Source organism: Hemibagrus wyckioides, linkage group LG18 (genome assembly GCF_019097595.1).
Source record: "Hemibagrus wyckioides isolate EC202008001 linkage group LG18, SWU_Hwy_1.0, whole genome shotgun sequence".
In the NCBI taxonomy this organism is placed as follows: Eukaryota; Metazoa; Chordata; class Actinopteri; order Siluriformes; family Bagridae; genus Hemibagrus; species Hemibagrus wyckioides.
Window position 1 is genome coordinate 17,812,046 of NC_080727.1, and position 21,694 is coordinate 17,833,739.

The 21,694-nt window shown below is 39.0% G+C and overlaps 1 protein-coding gene across 1 annotated transcript in view; it reads left to right on the top strand.

Moving 5' to 3' along the window:
* The window catches only part of grk6 (G protein-coupled receptor kinase 6), a 32,083-nt gene extending 12,593 nt beyond the window's left edge, over positions 1-19,490 (top strand). The window contains exons 3-16 of the mRNA XM_058415805.1: positions 4,533-4,645; positions 7,709-7,786; positions 7,987-8,087; positions 8,179-8,271; positions 8,741-8,804; positions 10,447-10,587; positions 11,208-11,398; positions 11,482-11,519; positions 12,186-12,275; positions 13,592-13,800; positions 14,304-14,438; positions 14,994-15,131; positions 16,768-16,902; positions 17,135-19,490. Coding sequence (XP_058271788.1) covers positions 4,533-4,645; positions 7,709-7,786; positions 7,987-8,087; positions 8,179-8,271; positions 8,741-8,804; positions 10,447-10,587; positions 11,208-11,398; positions 11,482-11,519; positions 12,186-12,275; positions 13,592-13,800; positions 14,304-14,438; positions 14,994-15,131; positions 16,768-16,902; positions 17,135-17,185 — 1,577 coding nt within the window. The 3' untranslated portion in view covers positions 17,186-19,490. The remainder of the gene's footprint in view (positions 1-4,532; positions 4,646-7,708; positions 7,787-7,986; positions 8,088-8,178; positions 8,272-8,740; positions 8,805-10,446; positions 10,588-11,207; positions 11,399-11,481; positions 11,520-12,185; positions 12,276-13,591; positions 13,801-14,303; positions 14,439-14,993; positions 15,132-16,767; positions 16,903-17,134) is intronic.
* The last annotated feature ends 2,204 nt before the right edge of the window (positions 19,491-21,694 follow it).

Consider the following 21,694-nt stretch of genomic DNA (forward strand, 5'->3'; position numbering starts at 1 on the left):
TTGTAAACACTGAGAAACTTACATTACCGAAATGTAAACATAAAAAAAACCCCACATAATTGCACAACAAACAAAAATGACTTTAAATGCTCTGAGGACATCTTCTCAGATGTCGCTGAATACTTGACAGCACACACAGCTGGGGAAACCCCAGTAAACCCTGCTGCTTTGGCTCAGAGCCAGTCTGTGTGAATAAGTGAGCTTTTGACGATCCCCATGTCAAATAAAACAGTAACACGGCGAGATCATAATATGGCCAGAGACATTAAGAGCCAGTTGATTGACAGCTTCCAAAACAAATACATCCATCACATTGAAAAGTGTGTCTAAATTAATTCGATTAAATATAGTAATTATAATGAAAACTGTGTGAACGGCTTAAAATGAATGGTTATGTTTAATGTTTGGGTATTGTGTAGTGGGGGTCACGAGTTCTTGTCGATCTTAATCTAGGAGTCGTTGGCTTAAAAGATTGAGAGCCACTGATCTGAAGTACACAGGGTCATGCGCTGAACCTGGTGTCGACTACGTCTGCCTGACTTTCTGAGTAGGAATTCCAGATGGGTTTCTTTGTTTCATTAAAAGAAGTGAACTTGGTACAACACGACTTATCTTGCAAGCAGGAAGCTGTAGCTTGGAATTATGTACATACTTTCTGGTTTGAGGAGAACATTCAACATTGCCCGAGCTGAGGGGGAATTTTCATCCCTTGGGGATGGAGATACCGCTTCAAACTCTGTGATAGTGCTCCTATTATCATTTTTCCCGTATCCCGGATATCATATGAATATCGTCACAATCGCCACTTTGTTACTGGCAGGTAGAAGTGAAGGCGCTTCGGAAGCAGCACTACATCAAACTTTTCCTTCTGGGTAATAGTGGATGTAATTAGCCCCACTGGGGCATGCAGTTAACCCCTCAGAGAGGCTTCTATTGCGCCCCAAAGGGAGCCGAGCTGCAACGTGATGATTTTTTTTTACTGTGAGCGTCAACACAAGCTATAAATAATATTCCATAATAGTTTTATTTGAAGATTCTTAAGAAAAGTTGTTTTTTTTTTCATAAAAGCCTCGATTGTTCAGTGAGACAGAGTCGTTTTGTATTCTAGGATTCAGAATGGAGTGATTTCGACTTTCTTGGAGCACGCTGCCTCTGTAAAGTCTTCTTCCTGTGTTACAGTGTGCGGGATAACACTAGGAAATTCCTGATAACTTTTGTCTAATAAATGGGCCTGGTCAGCAATTTTGCCCATTAATGGGTTTTCCTTTGTCCTGTTTACGCTGACCGACACATTTCCTCCTTCTGCTCTTTTGGCACTGTTGTAAATTAAGATTAACTTTCAGCATTGTGGAAAAGTCGAAGAAACTCACTTTTAAACGTTTATATAGATCTTCTCTTGAAGAAAGGAAAGACACAAGGCTCAGATCAGATTGGTTCCATTCAGTCAAGAAGTGATCTCCTGTAGAAACACAGGTAGGTAGAAGCATAAGCTTGTGTGGAATCTGATCACATTCAGGATAAACTCATCAGTAGGTCCAGCTTAGATGGCAAGACTGAGTCTGAGTCAGGAAGTGTGTGAGTCAGTCATTAAGTCAGTAAATCTGTGAGTCGGTAAGTTATCGAGTCAGTCAGTCATTACGTCAGCCATTAAATCAGTCAATCATTATGTCTATGGGTCAGTAAGTCAATGAGTTAGTCAGTCATTATGTCACTTATTCAACCAATCATTCATTAAATCAGTCAGGCATTAAGTCTGTGAGCAAGTAATTATATGGGTCAGTCAGTCATTTTGTCACTCATTCAATCAGTCAGTCATTAAATCTGTGAGTCAGCAAGTCATTAAGTCAGTCGGTTATTAAATTAGACATTACATCTAAGTCAGTGAACGTGAGCCAATCAGTCATTAAGTCAGTCAGTCATTAGTCAGTAAATCTGTGAGTCAGTAAGCTATCAAGTCAGTCAGTCATTAAATCAGTCAGTCATTATGTCTATGGGTCAGTAAGTCGGTGAGTCAGTCAGTCTTTAAGTCACTTATTCAACTGCTCAATCATTAAATCAGTCAGGCATTAAGTCTTTGAGCAAGTAATTATATGGGTCAGTCAGTCATTTTGTCACTCATTCAGTGAGTCAGTCATTAAGTCAGCAAGTCTGTGAGTCAGTAAGTCAGTCAGTTATTAAGTTGGACATTACATCTAAGTCAGTGACCGTGAGTCAATCAGTCATTAAGTCAGTCAGTCCATAAATCAGTCAATCTGTGAGTCAATAAGTTATTGAGTCAGTCAGTAAGTCTGCGAGTCAGCAAGTCTGTGAGTCACTAAGTCAGTAAGTCAGTCAGTTATTAAGTTAGACATTACGTCTAAGTTAGTAAACGTGAGTCAATCAGTCATTAAGTCAGTCCATAAGTCAGTCAGTCATTAAATCAGTCAGTCATTATATCTATGGGTCAGTAAGTCTGTGAGTCAGTCAGTCTTTACGTCACTTATTCAACAAGTCATTCATTAAATCAGTCAGGCATTAAGTCTATGAGTAAGTCAGTTATTAAGTTAGTAATGAAGTCAGTCTGCTATTAAGTCTGAGTCAGTAGATCTGTGTCAGTAAGTTGGATTCAAATTATTAAGTCAGTACATCAGTCAGTTACTTAGTCATTAAGTCACTCATTCGATCAGTCAGTTATTATGTCTGAAAGTCAGTAAGTTAGACACGAGTATGTTACTCATTAAGTCAGAATCTGTAGATTTAGACACAACAATTTACTGTCAATCAGCGAAGAGGAAATCACACGTCAGTATTGATTCACTGCAGAACTGATCCATCTCTCAGTACACTCACATTTGATCAGACTTTAAGGACAGGATATGTAACCCAGTCTAAAGATTATGAATAATCTCAGCTCTTTTGCAAGAACACGCCTGCCATTAGCAAATCAGGAAACTCTCAGCTTCCACAATTTAGCAACAAGAACAAAAAAAAAAAGCAGGAACGCGTGTGCTAATATGAAATTTTTCATGTCACAAGAATTGCTTCAGCTGTGAAAGAACTCGATCTGGTCCTGTAACAAATGGAAACAACTGGATTTCGGTTAAGGAAAAGATTTTATTTTTATAGGAACTGGCAATGTTTACATATAAAGAAACTCTATTGTATATTTGTAATTAGGATTTAATTTTCTTATAATATATATATATACTTATATTTATTCTAATTGTAACATATTTTATTATTATTATTATTATTATTATTGTTGTTGTTGTTGTTGTTGTTGTTATTATTATTATTATCGTTCATTAGTTCTTTCAGTTCCACACAGCCTCCCGCCCTTCTTAAGAAGCATTGTATCTCTGCCAGGCGCAAACACAACTAACTGCTGACCTTTTAGCGTCTGATATGAACAGATTAAATTTCCGTTCGTTGAACCGTAATAGGCCCTTGGCTTCCATGCAAGGGCCCGAGGGCCTTCAGTCAATGTGGCTGTTGTATACGGCGACTGTTAATGAGCCTCCAATTTGTCTTCGTGACATCGAGTCCTTTTTCTCCTCTCTGCAGATTTGATTTTATCATGGCAAAGCCAGACGGAGAGCCGGAGCAAGTCAGGACGCCCTGAAAAAGCAGTTATTGATGTTTAAAACTCGTAAAACACTTTTTTTTTTTTAATTAGTAGCATTATGGAAAAATCCGTCACGGTTCGGATTTGCTCATCGCATGACCTCAGACAGATTCCAGTTAAAAGAAGCCAGAAAGCAAAGATGCACGATCCCGATGTTTGACGCGAGCCGTGTGCGTGAGCCGAAAAGTGGTGAAAAAAAAAGAAAAAAAATGCACCTGTAGATGTTCTAGCTGAGCAGGAAGGACTCGAGAGCTTTCGACATATTTATGCAGCGCTGCTATCAATACCAGCCTCCCACACATGGCCGCTTGAGCTGATGCAGGCCCACACACATTCCCATTTGCTTCTGTAAAACCCTGGAACCTTTCACCGTCCACCTGAGCAGCGCATGCAAATCAGCCTCCAGCCCCCGACCCCCTGCGTGCCGCTCGTACCGCTCGTACAACACGGACCCCGGACGACGGCGTAGCTCCCAGCTCTCGGGGTCAGGGTGTGTACTCGCGAGTACCCTGGTGATACCGTTCTGTGAAAATAAATAAATAATGATATTTGAGACACAGGTGCTAGTGTACAGACTGACACGTTTCCTCCGTGAGCACAGAGTGAGCCGTCAGGCCTGCGGTAGGATGTCGGTGATGTTGATGTTGATGCTGATGTTGTTGCTCACATCCGTTTTTTTTTTTCCTGTGGAGTCGAGTAATGCTCGTGTCCCTGAGGTTTCTTTTACAGGCAGAGTGAGGAGGAAGAGAGGAGAGTGCTATTGATTTTTATTGTGCTCATCGACTGGCTGCGATGATATTTACGCATTTGCTTTGCGCATTTGTGTACTATATACGCCACCATAATATGTGTGTGTGTGTGCGTGTGTTATAAAGCCTCCCTTTTAACATGCTCACTAACTGATTCCCATTATCTGTCACTTCCACAGAAAAGGACTACAACAGCCTGTGTGAGAAGCAGCCGATCGGGCGCATGCTCTTCCGCCAGTTTTGCGACACCAGACCAGAGCTGAGGCGCTGCGTGAAGTTCCTGGATGCTGTGGTAAGAGCCACTGGTTTACTCCGTGGAATGGGAAACAATGTGTTTTTTTGGGTCATTGTTTTTCCCATGAAGCCTTAATAACCCAGATAAAACGAATCGGTTAAAAGTGGCACTCTAAAACAAGTCATAATTTTTCCGTTCCTCGCTACAAAACTTTCCATAAACAGGAACACGCGCTGGTGTAATTCCCACGGTTGCCATGGTGATGGTATAAGGCGGTGCGTATACAAAGCATGAAGCTGACTGCGGGAAAAGTGTTTCAACCGTAAACAGTAAAGCTATGTTTGTGTCATGTTGCAAAACAAGCTTTCAGACCGGAGTCAGTTAGCGTTTATACTACAGTCACATCATAATGGAGCCAGTTACTATTCCTCATAGAGTCAGTTAGCAAATATGCTAGGATCAGTTAGCAGTACTAGCGACCACCTAATTGTGGATCCATAATAACGTTTCTCTCTTTGTAAAACACCATAGTCTTATTAACAGTCTTACATTAGTTACATTATAGTGTCTTACACTATAAGATTCTAATACTATACACTATAGGATTATAAGATTATAAGATTTTAAGACCAGAAAGACACTCTTAGATTTTAATACTACAAGATTCTAATACTATAGGATTCTAAGACCATAAGATTGTAAGATTTTAATCCTACAGGATTCTAATTCTATAAGATTCTAAGACTACAGGATTCTAAGATTGTTAGATTCTGATACTATAGGATACTAATACTATAAGATTCTAATACTATTAGATTCTAAGACTATAGGATTTTAAGGCCATAATATTTCAACACTATAAGATTCTAACACTATAGGATTCTAAAAAGATAAGATTCCAATACTATAAGATTCTAACACTATAGGATTCTAAAAAGATAAGATTCCAATACTATAAGATTCTAACACTATAGGATTCTAAAAAGATAAGATTCCAACACTATAAGATTCTAACACTATAGGATTCTAAAAAGATAAGATTCCAATACTATAAGATTCTAACACTATAGGATTTTAAGGCCATAAGATTTCAACACTATAAGATTCTAACACTATAGGATTCTAAAAAGATAAGATTCCAATACTATAAGATTCTAACACTATAGGATTCTAAAAAGATAAGATTCCAATACTATAAGATTCTAACACTATAGGATTCTAAAAAGATAAGATTCCAATACTATAAGATTCTAACACTATAGGATTCTAAAAAGATAAGATTCCAATACTATAAGATTCTAACACTATAGGATTTTAAGGCCATAAGATTTCAACACTATAAGATTCTAACACTATAGGATTCTAAAAAGATAAGATTCCAACACTATAAGATTCTAACACTATAGGATTCTAAAAAGATAAGATTCCAATACTATAAGATTCTAAGACCAAAAGATTCAAGACTATATGATTTTAAGACTGGGAAAATCTGGAGAGACGTGTCATTGGTTAGTAAATTGATTAGTAAATTAATTAGTAAATTCTCTTGTCAGTGGTTAGTAAATAGGTTAATAAATTGGGTAGTACATTAATTAGTAAATCATCGTGTCAGTGGTTAGTAAATTGGTTAGTAAATGAGGGCTTGTTGGAAGATCATAGTAAAGTATAAGAGCATAACAGAAACAGTAGTGTGAGTTATTTTCCTATCCCAGCACAGCCCGGAGTGTGTTACTGTCACGCTGCCCAGCCCCAAGCTTGAGCTGCAGCTCGTCTGAATCTTCTCAGCTACATCTGTATGTAAATATCATCTCTCGCCCGCTGACTTCCACCCACACAAACCACCAACACCGCTGTTCACTCAGCAACACGCTAGCTGGCAGAGTGCGATAAGAAAGCGTGTTAGCTGTGACGCCGAACAAGTTCTCAAGGGGCTTTCCAAACCTGAAAGAACTGACCCACTATAAACCAAGGCTCCTTGTGTGTGTAAGTGTGTGTGTGTGTAAGTGTGTGTGTGTGTGTGTGTTAGTCCAGCTCTTCACTGTGGCACTGGCTCTGATTGTTTTGATCTAATCAGAGTTTGAATCAGAGTCTGATCTCCTGCAGATCAATTTGAGCTGGAGCAAGGAATGACTATTTTTGTTTCCTGAGCTCTAGCTTTGTTGTGGTCGAGCAAAAGTGTGTGTATGTGTGTACAGAGCTCACAGAGTGAGGAAGTTGCAGTGCCACGTTGACGTTTTGTGCAGGAAACGCTGCAAAGATGAAGTCAGGGTGGGCGAGGGTAATGATGAAAAACAACATTGCGGTACTTTTGGTATTTTTTTACGATATGTGAAATTGGATTGGTTTTTACTTCAGATTAGCTGTGTATAATCACATTGAAATTATTTTTAAAAAAAGGTTTAAATAATTAAAAAAACCTTTCGAATCACGACGAGAGACAAAGCTTAGAAGAAAATTTAGAAATAGCCTTTATTTGTCACATATACATTACTGCACAGTGAAATTCTTTCTTTACATATGCCATCCTTGGAGGTCGGGGTTAGAGCACAGGGTCAGCCATGATACAGCACCCCTGGAGCAGAGAGGGTTAAGGGCCTTGCTCAAGGGCCCAACATTAGCAACTTGGAGGTGCTGGGGCAATGACCCAGAGTCTTAACCACTTGAGCCACCACCATCCCCATGCTGTAAGAGTGGGCAGGGCATTCCTTTTTTTAATCACAGCAGCACTAGCCAATCACAGGCATCTGTGAGCTCAGGTATGTGTCCAGTTTGTGACCCGTGAGAAGGCATGAGCAACCATTCGCCCTTAGAGGAAGCACGTTATCAACTGATTCATCATCACGATATTGCTGTTACACAGTAACAGTATTCCCCGGCTGTACTACAAACGGGTCTCAGGTCTGCGTCACATTTTTTTGTTCCGACTCCAAATCGGAAAAGTATGTTTGGATACTTTTTTTTTTTTTTTTTAAGTGTAACTTCTCTGTAAGTCCCTGGTTTTCACAAGGTTTAGGATGTTCTTGATGTTCTCGATGTTCTTGTTAGCTTGTTAACTGAAAGTGTTTCTGGCACTTTTCCGCTCTCCTGTGAAATTTACCAGTCTTTTTATTTCGTCTGCAGGCGGAGTATGAAGTAACCCCAGACGAAAAGAGGAAGGTGTGCGGACAGGAGCTCCTCGAAAAGTATTTAAATCCAAAGGTAGGTCTTCACGAGTCCAGGAAACTTTACATGTGTACACAGGAGTGTGGAGAAAATGGGTTTAATGTGGAGACAAATTATCGAAACAAAATTAAAAGCTAAAAAAGAGCCAAAGCATTAATAGGCTTTGATTACATTAATAACATCAATCTTTGGTCCTCACAAGTACAACAAACGTGATTTTGTGTGTGTGTGTGCAGTCAGAGGACCATGTGCCCGAGGTGACGGAGGAGATGGTGTCTAAATGCGCCGAGCGCTTGGAACAGGAGACGTGTAAAGAACTTTTCATGGAGTGCACCAAGTGAGTCTCCGTTTCAAGATTTTTTTGCGTTTATTTGTTAGTTGATATCAACAACTGATGATTCCTTATTACATGTGTGTGTGTGCTCTAGACTGATCCATGACTACCTGAGCGTGGCTCCTTTCGCCGACTACCTCGACAGCATCTTCTTCAACCGCTTCCTCCAGTGGAAATGGCTCGAGAGGTATGGCCACGCCCTAATTCCTCTCCTCAGCGATTGGCTGTAAACATTTTTGATTTGAAATATCGGCCAATGGAAACATGACATGACGTTAATTCCTTTTAATGTTCCTGAGAAGTTCTAAATAATTCCTTCAGGCTCAGAGGGTTTTATTTACGAATCCGGCGCTTATGCAAACCAGATGTGACCCTGGACCCTGCTGTTTATTTGCATTCGTTTCCCCTGAAAGAAAACTTCAGGCTTCAGGAGTCTGAAAAAGCGAGTCTGGATAAAATCCAGCCTGAAGTCATTCAGAAAGAATAAACATGCAACGTTGGTTTAAACCCTCACTGAATATATCTGTGTGTAAAATGAATGCTGATGTATAAAATCACTGTGATGATCTTTACACTTCATGTATCTCTTCTGCATATACAGTATAAAGCTTGTTATATGATAACGATAACAAGTGATGTCTTTCTCTCTTTAACAGGCAGCCAGTTACAAAAAACACATTCCGTCAGTACAGGGTATTGGGAAAGGGCGGGTTCGGTGAGGTGAGTTTCACTTCTCTGTTTACACAAGTGTGAGATGTGAACGTATAGAGGAATTTGCTGTAGATGTCACACATAACCCTAAACAGCACCAACAACTGATCCTTCTATCATTATTCTATTAATGTCTATCTAATATCTATAATAACAAAAAGTGTCCTGGTGCAGAAACTGGTACTCTGAAATATTTTCCTCTGTGCTACATTTAACCATAAGTGGTGTCCTGTTCCGCTGTGCTTCTGTGCTCTCACTGTTTAAAAAACTTCCAGAGATGTTAATGACCATAAAAGAGCACTACAAGATTCTAATACTATAGGATTCTAGGACTAAGAGATTCTAATACTATAGAACTATAGGATTATACAAGTCTAAGACCATAAGGTTCTAATACTATAGGATTCTAAGACTATAAGATATATTATAGGATTCTAAGACTGCAAGATTAAAAGACTATAGGATTGTACGACTATAATATTCTTGAAAAATGTTTAGAATTAGAATCTTATAGATTCTAATACTATAGGATTCTAAGACTATAATATTCTAAGAGCGAAGATTCTAATACTATAATATTCTAAGAGCAAAATATTCTAAGACTAAGATTCTAATACTATAGGATTATAAGACTATAATATTCTAAGAGCATAAGATTCTAAGACTATAATATTCTAAGAGCATAAGATTCTAAGACTATAAGATTCTAATAGTCTTAGAATCTTTTAGTCTTAGAATCTTATAGTCTTCAAAACTTTTAGTCTTATAACCCTATAGTATAAGAATCTATAGGATCTAAAGTTTTGAAGGCTATACGATTCCAAGATTAAAAGATTCTAAGACTACAAGATTCCAGGACTATTAGAAGATTCTAATACTATAATATTCTAAGAGCAAAAGATTCTAAGTCTAACATTCTAATACTATAGGATTCTAAGCCTGAAAAATGTGAAGACTATAAGATTCCAATACTATGCGTTTCTAAGTCTAAATGACTCTAAGACTGTAGTTAAGTTTAGTTTAAGTTTCTTATACTATATGTTAATATATTATATAAGTATATATCTTATACTATAACTTAAGTTTCTAATACTATATGTTTCTAAGTTTATATGAATCTAAGACCATAAGATTCTAAGACCATAAAAATGTTTTTAAATACTATAATATTCTAAGAGCATAAGATTCGAAGACTATAAGATTCTAATACTATATAATTCTAAGTCTATGGGACTCTAAGATTCTAAGACTATAAGATTGTAAGACTGTAAGACATGTCATTGGTTAGTAAACTGATTAGTAAATCATCGTGTCAGTGGTTAGTAAATTGGTTAGTAAATGAGGGCTGGTTGGAAGATCACAGTACAATATAAGAGCGTAACAGAAACAGTAGCATGCTTGTGACGGTCTGTGTATCACCAGCGAGTTATTTTTCCATCCCAGCACAGTGTCCTGGCGCAGAAACTATTAAAAAATATTTTTCTCTGTGCTACATTTAACTGTAAGTGGTTTTCTGTGTAACTGCGCTTCTGCTATCTCACTGTTTAAAAAACTTCCAGACACATTAATGACCATAAAAGAGCATCTGTAAAGGAAACTTGCGCCAAACTGACTCTTCATTCACTTTTCCTTCTCATTCCCTCATTTCCAGGTCTGCGCGTGCCAGGTCCGGGCAACGGGGAAGATGTACGCCTGCAAGAAGCTAGAAAAAAAACGCATCAAAAAGAGAAAAGGCGAATCAATGGCCCTGAACGAGAAGCAGATTCTGGAAAAAGTCAACAGCCGGTTTGTCGTAAGTGTTTCCTTTTCGGCTTTAACTTTTCTCTTAAAAAAAAAACAAAATACAGCTAGATCTTATCTCAAGTTTGCAAGACTATCTTTTTTTGCATCTCACATCATGACTGCAGAAAAAAATTAAATAAATCGCGCAGAAGGCAAAACACGGCCTCGCTTCGTTTCAGTCCTTGAATGGGTCCATTTAAGATCATCTTAGCTTTAACATTTAACCCTTCATGTAATGTATGGAAAATATTTCCGTCATTGTGGAAAATATGCTTCTATAATATCTTTTGTTAGGATGTGGCAGATGAAAATCAGGTAACGGTTTAAAAAGGAGAGCATTAAAGGAGTTTAAAAAAAAAACAGGAAGTCAAAACTCCAGCAGTGTCCTCATTTGCAAAAGTTTTCGCACCCCAGACCACCACACTCTTATGTGGTTTTAGATCTTCTGAAGAATTTTGTGTCTGAGGTATGAAGGGGCATGTATATTGCCATATAACTACTCTATATGTGCAAAAGTATATGCACCCCAGAGGCGGTCGTTATATGTGATGGCTGATTGACTAGCAAGATGACCAAATTAGGGAGAAAATAGGGAATTTGCACCGATCAGTGTCCTGTTTTCTGACCAAGGTGAGTCTGGCGTATGCCTACGAGACGAAAGACGCACTGTGCTTGGTTCTCACGCTGATGAATGGAGGAGATCTAAAGTTTCACATCTACCACATGGGGGAAGCTGGCTTTGATGAGAAGAGAGCCGTGTTCTACGCTGCTGAGATTTGTTGTGGCCTGGAGGACCTGCACAGAGAGAGGATAGTCTACAGGTCAGTTTACACACTGCTTCCTTTCTCCACACGAGGGAAAATCCGTTATATATTTTAATCTGATTTTTTTTTCTTCTTCTCAGGGATTTGAAACCGGAAAACATCCTGCTGGATGATCACGGTAAAGATGAATCATCTGTTATGTGTAACTTCAGATCTTTGTTGTTTTAGTCGCTGTTTTAGGTCTCAACAAGAAATCACAAGGTCGAGTATTTGTTAAATTCCGATCAGTTCCACAAGAACACCACAAGAGGGCGTAGAGTACGTTACATTTCCTCCTAGACCCCCTTAGTGTCAGAGCTCTGTCCAGGACCAAGCTGACAGCCCTCGCCATCACATTGTCTCGGGGGACGTCTCTGAAGATTCGTTTCCATCATTCGATTCTCCGTCTGGCTTGTCCAGCTGGGACGTTGCTAAAAAGACGCCAGGTTGCTAAAAAGGGAAGCCAAATGACCTCCCTGGAAGTGACCGGTGTCTGTGAATATGATTCCCTGGATAGTTCTGGCGTAGTCATTAATCTCGTCACAGTGGATTTATTTGGATGTAGGAGCCAGACACAGATATTAGCAGGTTGCACTTGTCTAAAGTGGATCTAAGACCCTAATTCAAGTCCAAGTCTAACGTATTAAATTAATATTTACAAGGAATGTGACACACTGATGCATAGATATAGATCACTGATGACTCAGAAGAAACTATCTGGAAAAGCTTGAACACGAAGGATTAAGCAAGTTATTACATCATGATGTTTCTCATGTCCTGACACATCTCACTGGTTGTTCCTCAGGTCACATACGCATATCAGACCTGGGCCTGGCTGTGCACGTACCCGAGGGCCAGACGATCAAAGGCCGCGTCGGAACCGTGGGGTACATGGGTAAGAACAAGCTCTGAAATCTTCATCATTATTCATCATGCTGTTTTTTCCCCCCAGAGACGTCTAACATATAAATAGAAATTAATGGTTCGTTAAAGGAATAATAAAAAAAAAAATCTAAATAAAATTGTCTTCCTGATTGTAATTCAGTTGAAAGATTTCAAAAAATCCACTTGGGGGCAAAATAGAGCAGTAAACTCACTCAGGTACTGATAGAAATCTGATCGTTCTTCATTAGCAAACCATAAATGTGACCTTTTCTTTAATTTTCATTTTATTTTCTCAGCACAGGGGGTGAATACTTATGAAATCAGAACTTTAAGCGTTTACAATACTGTCAGATAAATGCAGAAAAATGAACAGGTTTAAGAAGACTCGTTGCTCTGACGGTGTTTTGTCGCTTCATTATGCACCAGTGTGCAGCTTTTTGTTGAACATGTCCGATCTAAGCCAAATTGCACAACATGTGTGTTACGCTACAGACTTGTGCAAGGACGTTTCAAAACCTCTGCCTTAAACCTAAAGCCTTAAGCATCAAAAGACAGCAAACGGACGAAAATTTCAGGAAGCTTGCTGGATCGAAACATCTCTTAACGAATAATATTATCATCTAAACGTAACATGCGTTGCTCGCTGATTTCTGTATGAAGATATACAAGGAAACTTGCGATCAACTTCCTTCACATCTGATATTGCGAACACGAGGTGTAGTTTCCGCCGTGTTTTTCATATTTAGTCATCATGGAGCGACTTATCAGATTTTAAGTCAGTGTTTTTTCCTGCTCTATTTTTTTAATTAAGTTAGGCATGTTGAGTTCTGTAAATAAAATAAAATATAATAAAAACAACACTTATTACCTTAAATCAGATTATTTACTTTTTTGCTCGTTCTCAGGTTAATTTTGTTTAATCCTGGTAAAATAATCCAAAGAAGCTGTAATGTAGAGTCACAATTTCTTTTGAAGTTATGGAGAAATACGAAACACATCGAACATCATACAGTAAAATCGATTGTTTCTAATCACGTCATAAGGGTTTTATTTTGTGTTTGGAGACACTGGGGTTTGTCATGGGTCTTTCGCAGGTCAGAGTGAAGTGGTGCGTGATCAAGCGTTAATGCACTGACTGCATCTGTAAAGTAACACAGTCATGGAGGCAATTTACGGTTCAATGGCTTTTTAAATAAGCAGCTTCCTGAATGCAGTAAATGGAGTTTGCTTCTAGTCCAGAAGGATTTCCTGTTCAAGATGAGAGTTATGGATGGGTAAATGTGCGATTTGCTACTAATTTGTTAACGGATTTGCTTTGCTCGTCAGCTCCGGAGGTGGTGAAGAACGAGCGCTACACATTTAGTCCGGACTGGTGGGCTCTGGGCTGCCTGCTGTACGAGATGATCGAGGGCCAGTCCCCCTTTCAGCAGCGTAAAAAGAAAATCAAGCGGGAGGAAGTGGAGCGACTCGTCAAAGAGGTGGCCGAGGAGTACTCCAGCAAGTTCTCGGAGGACGCCAAGTCCCTCTGCAAAATGGTCAGCAGCTGCCCGACATTCCTCAGAATATCCAATCAGCATAGACAAATGAACGAGTTTGATATAAAATGAGTCTGTTGGCAGGAAGAAGAAACCAGTCAGATTCTTTACAAAATCCATCAGTGGAAAAAAGAAACAGGAGAATAAAGAACTCTTTCTGCTCCCCCTGATTACCGAAGTCCTTGTTTTAAGAAAGAAATCACATGGAGGCCTTTGAGAGCATTTTAGTGCATGATTGCCGAGCCCTCATGCTGACACGTTGCTGATTGTTATGACCTGAAAATAATATCAGAGCTGGCAGCTAATCAGCTAGCTAGGTGCAGTTTTATTCAAATTGTCAGACAGAGAGAGAGAGAGAGAGAGATCGAGAGAATGAAGTGTGAAAAATGGTGCAGGAAATGTAGATCTGATCATGCTAATGAGAATCGTGATTCCTGATTAGATTAATGGGAATAGGGGAAAAAAAGGTGGTCATTAAAAATTTTACATCTTCGATCCCATAGCTTCTGGCCAAAGACCCTAACGAGAGGCTGGGCTGTCAGGGAGGCGCCTCGGAGGTGAAGGCTCACCCCATCTTCCGCTCTATCAACTTCAAACGACTGGAAGCCGGCATGCTAGAAGCTCCTTTTATCCCTGACGTAAGTCACTCTTTCAGCCTATATATATATATATATATGTATAGACTTTTACATGTTTCTCAGGAGTCCTGAACATATTCTGTGCAGCTTGTGATAGCTTCTTCTTCTTCTTCTCCTCCTCCTCCTCACAGCACTTTCTTTATTCCATAAATCTCACCTTGTAACAGATTTGCAAAACTCTTATGTGTTTATGATCTTATCTAACATACATCCCATCGTTACTACACAAAACACCGACCTGTCACTGCTGATGTTTTTTGAGGTTTTCCTCAGGGATCGTTACATATCTACAAGCTTTGGGTCATATGTGGTTACACTCTCCCTGTTTTCTCACAAGTTTTCATTGCTAACATAGGATTATCTGAACCCACAATCTACTACATCCTTAACATCACATTTGTGTAAAAACAAATCCAGGCTGATAAAGCAAAGGTTAAGGTTAATATTTGCCTTAATATTAAACTTCATGTACATTTTTTTAGCAGATCTACCAGAATTATTCATCTGTATTTATATTTTATGCTAAATCTTTTGTTCCATTCATTGTTCCTTCAGCCTCAGGCCATTTACTGCAAGGATGTGCTGGACATCGAGCAGTTCTCCACTGTGAAGGGGGTGGAGCTTGAACCCAAAGATGACTCCTTCTACAGCAAAGTGTCCACAGGAAGTGTCCCCATCCCCTGGCAAAACGAGGTGAGAGTTCCCAAAGCCCTTCTGCTGAAATCTGTGTGCTCAGATAGCCATGTTGGCCAAAGATCCTGGGCCGTTTTACCAGACGTGGCTCCTGTATACTCACCTGATTGTGAGAGTCCTACAGGAGCAAACAGTTTATTGCTCCAGTTATTTTTCCATACCAAGGACACTCATATTTACAGCTGTTTCTATGGTAACCGTGTGATCGTCAGGCTCGAGAGCAGGCCGAATCCCGATCGGATTACTGCTGCCTACGATAAAGCTCAACAATGGCTTCTTGATTCTGTGTAATGCTTCATAACGTCTAAAGGGAATACAGCCACCGTTCTGTGTCTTACACACTTCGCAAAAAGAATAACTGTAAAGTAGCAAAGAAACAAGGAAGAAACAATATTTATGTGAGTTGCCTGTTTGATAGCTAGAACCAGTTTTTAGAACAATGTTTATATAAACGTTATGTTCACTGAGTATCCTCTTGGCATCACGTTTAAAAACACTTCATTATTCAGAGATACATCTGAATTGAGTGATTTTTTTGGAGGGGGGGGGCAAATTTAATATGCGCCACAAGCAAGCAAATAAAACTTTATCTCATATTTCTCTTGAATATTCTCTTCAAAATATAAGCTTAATTCTAGACACATTTCCATAATCCCAAGATTAATATACTCTTATTCTATTGCCAGATATTTTTCCTTCTTTCTAGAAATAAACATTTGGAATCATTTACGAATAAATATTTATAAATATAATAATTTCTAATTGATTAATCACAATTAACTAATTTTTTGAAAAAAAAAAAAAATAGAATTAGACAGTTTCCAGCTTGAGATGAGAAAAAATATCCAGAAATAACCTTAATAATTTTGTATTTTTTTTTCAAAGTCTAATAAATTAAATATTAGGCTGATTTGAACAGACAGATTTCTGAACTTAATCCAGGACTAAAACTTACCCAGGAGCCGCAGATGGAAACTGTTAGACTAATAAAATTTGGCCTGAAAAACAGAAGGCCGTTTATCCTGTAGCTTTGAGTATTTTTGGATCCGGGCACAACACACACACACACACACACAAACGTGCGCAGTTATGAGCTCCAATTCATGTTTGCACCACATTCTGCTCTGAGACAAAGAGCTTTCTGACCTTGAAAAATAACCTGCTGTTATCGTTTATCACTCATCCAGCTGCTAGAAACCAGCCAGATGTTGGCAGATGAAGCTGTAAAAAGTAGGCCATAAAATTGTGCATGTAATGTTTTTGCTCGTTGTTGCTCACGCTTTTAGAAGGTTTGTAGTTGTTGAGGAGCAACAGTTTGAAAATGGACATAACACAAATGTTGTGTGTTTTTTTTCTGTTTGTTTGTTTGTTTGTTTTGTTTTTTTTGACATGTTTATTTGATATTAACATGATCGATGTAGTGTGCTTTCTTGAAGGAAGTAGAAATACCATTTAAGAAAGATAATTGATCATAGTTTATAATAATTGATAATAGTTTAAACAAATCCAAAATAAATAGAAAATAAATAGTCAGTTATATATTTAACATTTATAAATATTAACATTGGCTGACTGGATATTCACAAAGTCAGCCTGTAGAAAAGCACATGGAATAAAAAAATGTTTTGTGTTGCAGATGATCGAGTCCGAGTGTTTTAAAGAACTGAACGTGTTGAATCTGGACGGCTCCGTGCCCCCCGATCTGGACTGGAGAGGACAGCCGTCTCCTCCGCCCAAACAGGGCCTGCTGCAGAGACTCTTCGGGAGACAGGTGAGCATGTGAGACTATAACAATCACGTGATAAAGAAATAAAATAGTTTACGTTTACTGTAGTCACCCGGCTGTAACAGGATCGACGGGTTAATACGAACTCCCTCTGCTTCTAATTCGTTCCTATCTCGTTTCTATAGTAACAGCAAGTTGACGAATATAATCATTGAAAAACATTTCATCATTAACTGTATGTGTCTGACTTTTCCTTATGTTCTGCCCCTTCTGTCAGGACTGCTGTGGGAACTGCAGCGACAGTGACGAAGAGCCGACGAGGCTCTGAGGGCGTGGCCAGGTCCAGGCTCCTCCCCCCTGCCACAGGAGGATCTCATTTTGTTTACAACTTTTGCACATTTGTATTTTTAGGATAGCTCTATATAAACATTGGAATGTATATTTTCACTATATAGCCATGCGGTCGATGTTATTTAAAGTCAACGAAATGGAGAAAAATCAAAACAAAGCAAAGGATCAGCGTTCCGTCATTACAGCAGAGTATTTTCGAGACGGCGTACGTCGACGCGAAGGCTGAGCGACCCGAACAGCCCTGTCTCTCTCGCCTCATCAGCCTGCCACCACCTCCTTGCGCCTTTTTTCTTCTGTTTTTTTTTTTTTCCCTTCTCATTTTTCTTTAAGTAAACCACATACATGTACAGTGTTTGCTCTGCCAAAATTCTTTCGAATAAGTCAGAAAGAAGGAAATAATCTTCACAGATATTTTTATATTTATATTCTATGTTTTATGATTTTCTTTTCTTTTTTTTTCTTGTGGTAATCTTGACAATCAAATCCAATGACCATTTGTACAAAACTTTTGACACGTAAGGGTTCAAAACACAGCGACGTGACGTGACTGAAGAACACAGACAGCATTTCTTACTTTTATTTCATTTTTTATCTTTTTGCTCACGAGGAACGATCCGAACGTTCCTACCCGAGGTCTCAGACGTTACGGTATGTGTCAGGGTTCTAGCTGAATAAAGACGCCTGCAGTAGTGAACCAAATCGTTTCCGAACGACGGGTAATTCGTCCAAACTGACGCGGCCAATCGTATCATGTTGTAAATACATGACACTTATCTGTAAATCCCTCAGTGTGTCTTCCTGCTAATTTTTCTTCGGATATTTTGAGAAATAACCATCGTTATTGTTCTAGGTGGTCCGTATGTTGCATGGCGAGTCTATGCATAAAACCATCTTGCGTTGATAAATCGTAACACATTTAGAACTCATCATCCGTTACGTAGAACGACGTCTCGTAATTACAGAGCTATCATAACTCGTCCAGGTCGTCGTCGTGGTGATTTTGTGCATACGAGTAGATTTATTATGCATAACCTTGTAGGCTGTTCAAAGGGTTGTTGCTGCTTTCACAAAGTTTTTGGGTCAAAGAAACGATAACCACAGGAAACATATATACGTCTCTTTCTTTGCCAAAAAAGAAAAGAAAAGAAAAAAACAGGAAGGAACAGTACCTTACATGTGTCAGTCAGGTTAAAGCTGATGGCCTCATTTAGATTGAACCTGTTGATGCACTTAAGACCAAACCACTTTACTTTAGTCCTCCATCTCCATGGACGGTGCCTTTAACGTTCTAAGGTACTCCTGTAATTAGCGTTTTTATATGGAATTGTGACGAATGTCATGTTATCCTCCGAGTCGGCTTCGCTTTTTTTATTTTCTCTCTCTTTTAATTATTTCTTTTGCACATGCAGTACTCTTTTTTTTCCTGCGCTCTTCATTTTTACCTCATCGGTGTCCTGTGGATGTGTGTTTTCAGATCCCAGACATTTCCCCTTTGTTTGAACTTTTGGACACAATACAGTCAGAAGACACCAGGGGGAGAAAAAAAGGCTTTCGGACCTCGGAAGCGTGACTCGAACTTTTTTCAGCCTTCTTTCTCCGAGGTCTCGTTGATTCCCTCGCTTCAACTTTCTGCTCAAAACTCAAGTACATTCCAGTCTCTACCGTACTGTACAGATGTAAAATTGATTTTTTTTTTTGTTTTATTTAGCAATAACAGGATTTTATAAATGTAACTACCACATATAAGTGTATAAAGCGAGTGACGCCGCAAGACTGAATTCCAGTTGTCGATGTGTCCCTGAGCCAGGCTTTAACACTGTGAAGGAGGAGATTTTGCTGATTTCTGTCACAGTTGTATATTTTTTTTCGTTTTCCTCGTACGCAATGCACTGATGTATTTTTACGTGTACATATAAAGTGTTTATGTATGTGCGTTCACCTAAATGCCATGTGTGTGCGTGTGTGCGTGCGTGTGTGTGTGTGTGTGTGTGTGTGTGTGTGTGTGTGCTTCTTGTTTTTGCACTGCATGTACCCATATTGTTGATCATAACCACTAGCCGATGCCATTGTGTTACACCCTGTATGAAGGGGAAAATGTTACCATACTACTGCTAAGGGAGCTGTGAGTCATATATTGCTTTCAGAAATGTAAGTTTGGCCATTCGGTAATCATCATCGTTTCAATTATCTTTTACGTATATTTCGTTTTTACCTCATTTGGAAGTGGCGGAAGTGCAACCAATCGAAAATGCTGAAAATAAAGACTCCTCCTTGAACCAATACTTCAGTATGACACACTGGTGCTCATTTGACTCGTCTCCTCAGGCCGTCTTTCTTCTGGAATAAAAACTGATTTTGTTATTTTTTAATGTTTATTTAGGCTGACGTGAACAGGATACTCTAGCTCCACGACTCCAACTATATAAAATCTTAGCGTAAATAAGGTTGTGTTTATTTAATGCATGCTAATATTACATGGTGTACGAGACCTGGATAATGTCTAGGACCATAGGACTGCGCTGAAAGATGCTCAGAGATGATTGTCACCGTCAGATGTTGATCTTGTAATATCCTGAGAAGGTTCATGAAGCCTGTGCAGCAGCAGAAGCACAGATTTCCTGCATCGTTACACATACTGATAGTGTTTTACACTTGACCTGAATACTCGTGTCTGGATCCAGGACCCTGTCTGGGCTTGTTTTGGGACGAGGCTCATGATCGCAGATAAATGATAGGCACTAGGTTCATCTGTATGAAGAACCCTGCTTTTTGCATACCATCGAGCATGATGTGAGCTCTTTGTTATTCTCTAATTCTATAAAAGTCTCAAATGTCTCAAGTGGACCACACCACAGTTTGGTCAGACTGCACCCCACTGAGCAGATTTCACACTTGAAAATTTTGGGGAATTGGAAATGTTCTTTAGCAGGAAGTGTTCTTCAGCAGGAAGTGTTCTTCAGGATCTCCTTCATTGAAGACTAATGTACAGACTGAGGTACAAAGTTAGATCTAATGTTGTTGGGCAGAAAACCTGGATTTCTGCCGACTCCAGAATCACCTGGCCAGCAGACGCTTCAGAGCGATTGCTAGCAGGAAAACGCCTTCAAGGACATCTACTTCAGGTCAGTCGTGCATTGGCCCATAGGGAAGATCTTAAAGAGACCACACCGGATACATGAGTCCTAAGGGACCGTGGTGGATGAAGTTGCCTTGCTGCTATCAAAAACACAAGTAACAAGCCCTGTGGTTATCCTGTGACATGGGGGGGGGGGGTTACCTTTCTCTAATATGACCATGGTCTGGGGTGTTAAGGATGCTGTAGAACCCATACAGTTCTATAGACTGTTTATGGTCCAGTGGAACTCCAAAGTGTTTATGGTCCAGTGGAACCCCCAAGTGTTTATGGTCCAGTGGAACCCCCGAGTGTTTATGGACCAGTGAAACCCCCATGGTTCTACTGAGGGTTTATGGTCCAGTGGAACAACTATAGTTCTACTAAGCGTTCAGATCCGGTGAAACACCCATAGTTCTACTGAGCGTTTAGGTCCAGTGGAACACCCACGGTTTATGGTCCAGTGGAACACCCATAGTTCTACTGAGTGTTTTTCACCCAGTGAAACCCCCACAGTTCTACAAAGTTCTACTGACCAGCACAACAATCATCTAATTAATTACAGCCTGCTTCTTTTGGCATTTTCCCACCACTTCACTGTGGAATAGCTCTGTTCTTAAGGGACTGGCAGATTTCCATCTGTTTTTTCCAACAAAATTCTTTAGCAGTTTCCCATGATAACGAACGTTGAAAGTTTTTCACATGTTTGCAGCCTTATATTTCTACCTCAGGGAAAACATGACATGATTAAATGGAATACTCAGGATAGAGGGCTAATAACAAAGATTTTTAAATTTTTATTAATAAAAAGGCATAAAATATTCCTTAATAATAATTAATAATAATTACTTAGTAATTATGGCTCATAAAAAAATACTATTATTAAAAAAATAGCTTTAATAAAAGGAAAAATTGTTTAGAATTATAGAGGTTTCTTTGTTTGAGTGGAAAACTAAACTGAAGTAATGTATGTAATTATATATAATTATATCGGTTCTAAAACAGCTTTAATTTTCTTCCATTTTTTTTCTAGCTTTACTACATTTCTCTGCATCCCTCATTCACCTCATTTGATCCTCATCCCATAATCTTCCTTTAATCCTCTATTTTTTATAACTGTAGTAGTGTTTTTGGTGCGCAAGGTCAAATATTGTTCCTGCAATAAAGGTGAATTAAAATAAAGAAAAGAAAAAGTTCAGGAACAAGATTCTGTATAAACCCTGCCTTCATATCTGCCCACTTCATGACCAACACACACATTTTAATTAGGTGTTGTGTTTGCTTGTGTAATCATTTAATTGTGTGATTGTTATCATTTTATCAGCCTTTTCCTTTGTATTTCTGCACATTTCTGACTCATTTGCATATTTTATA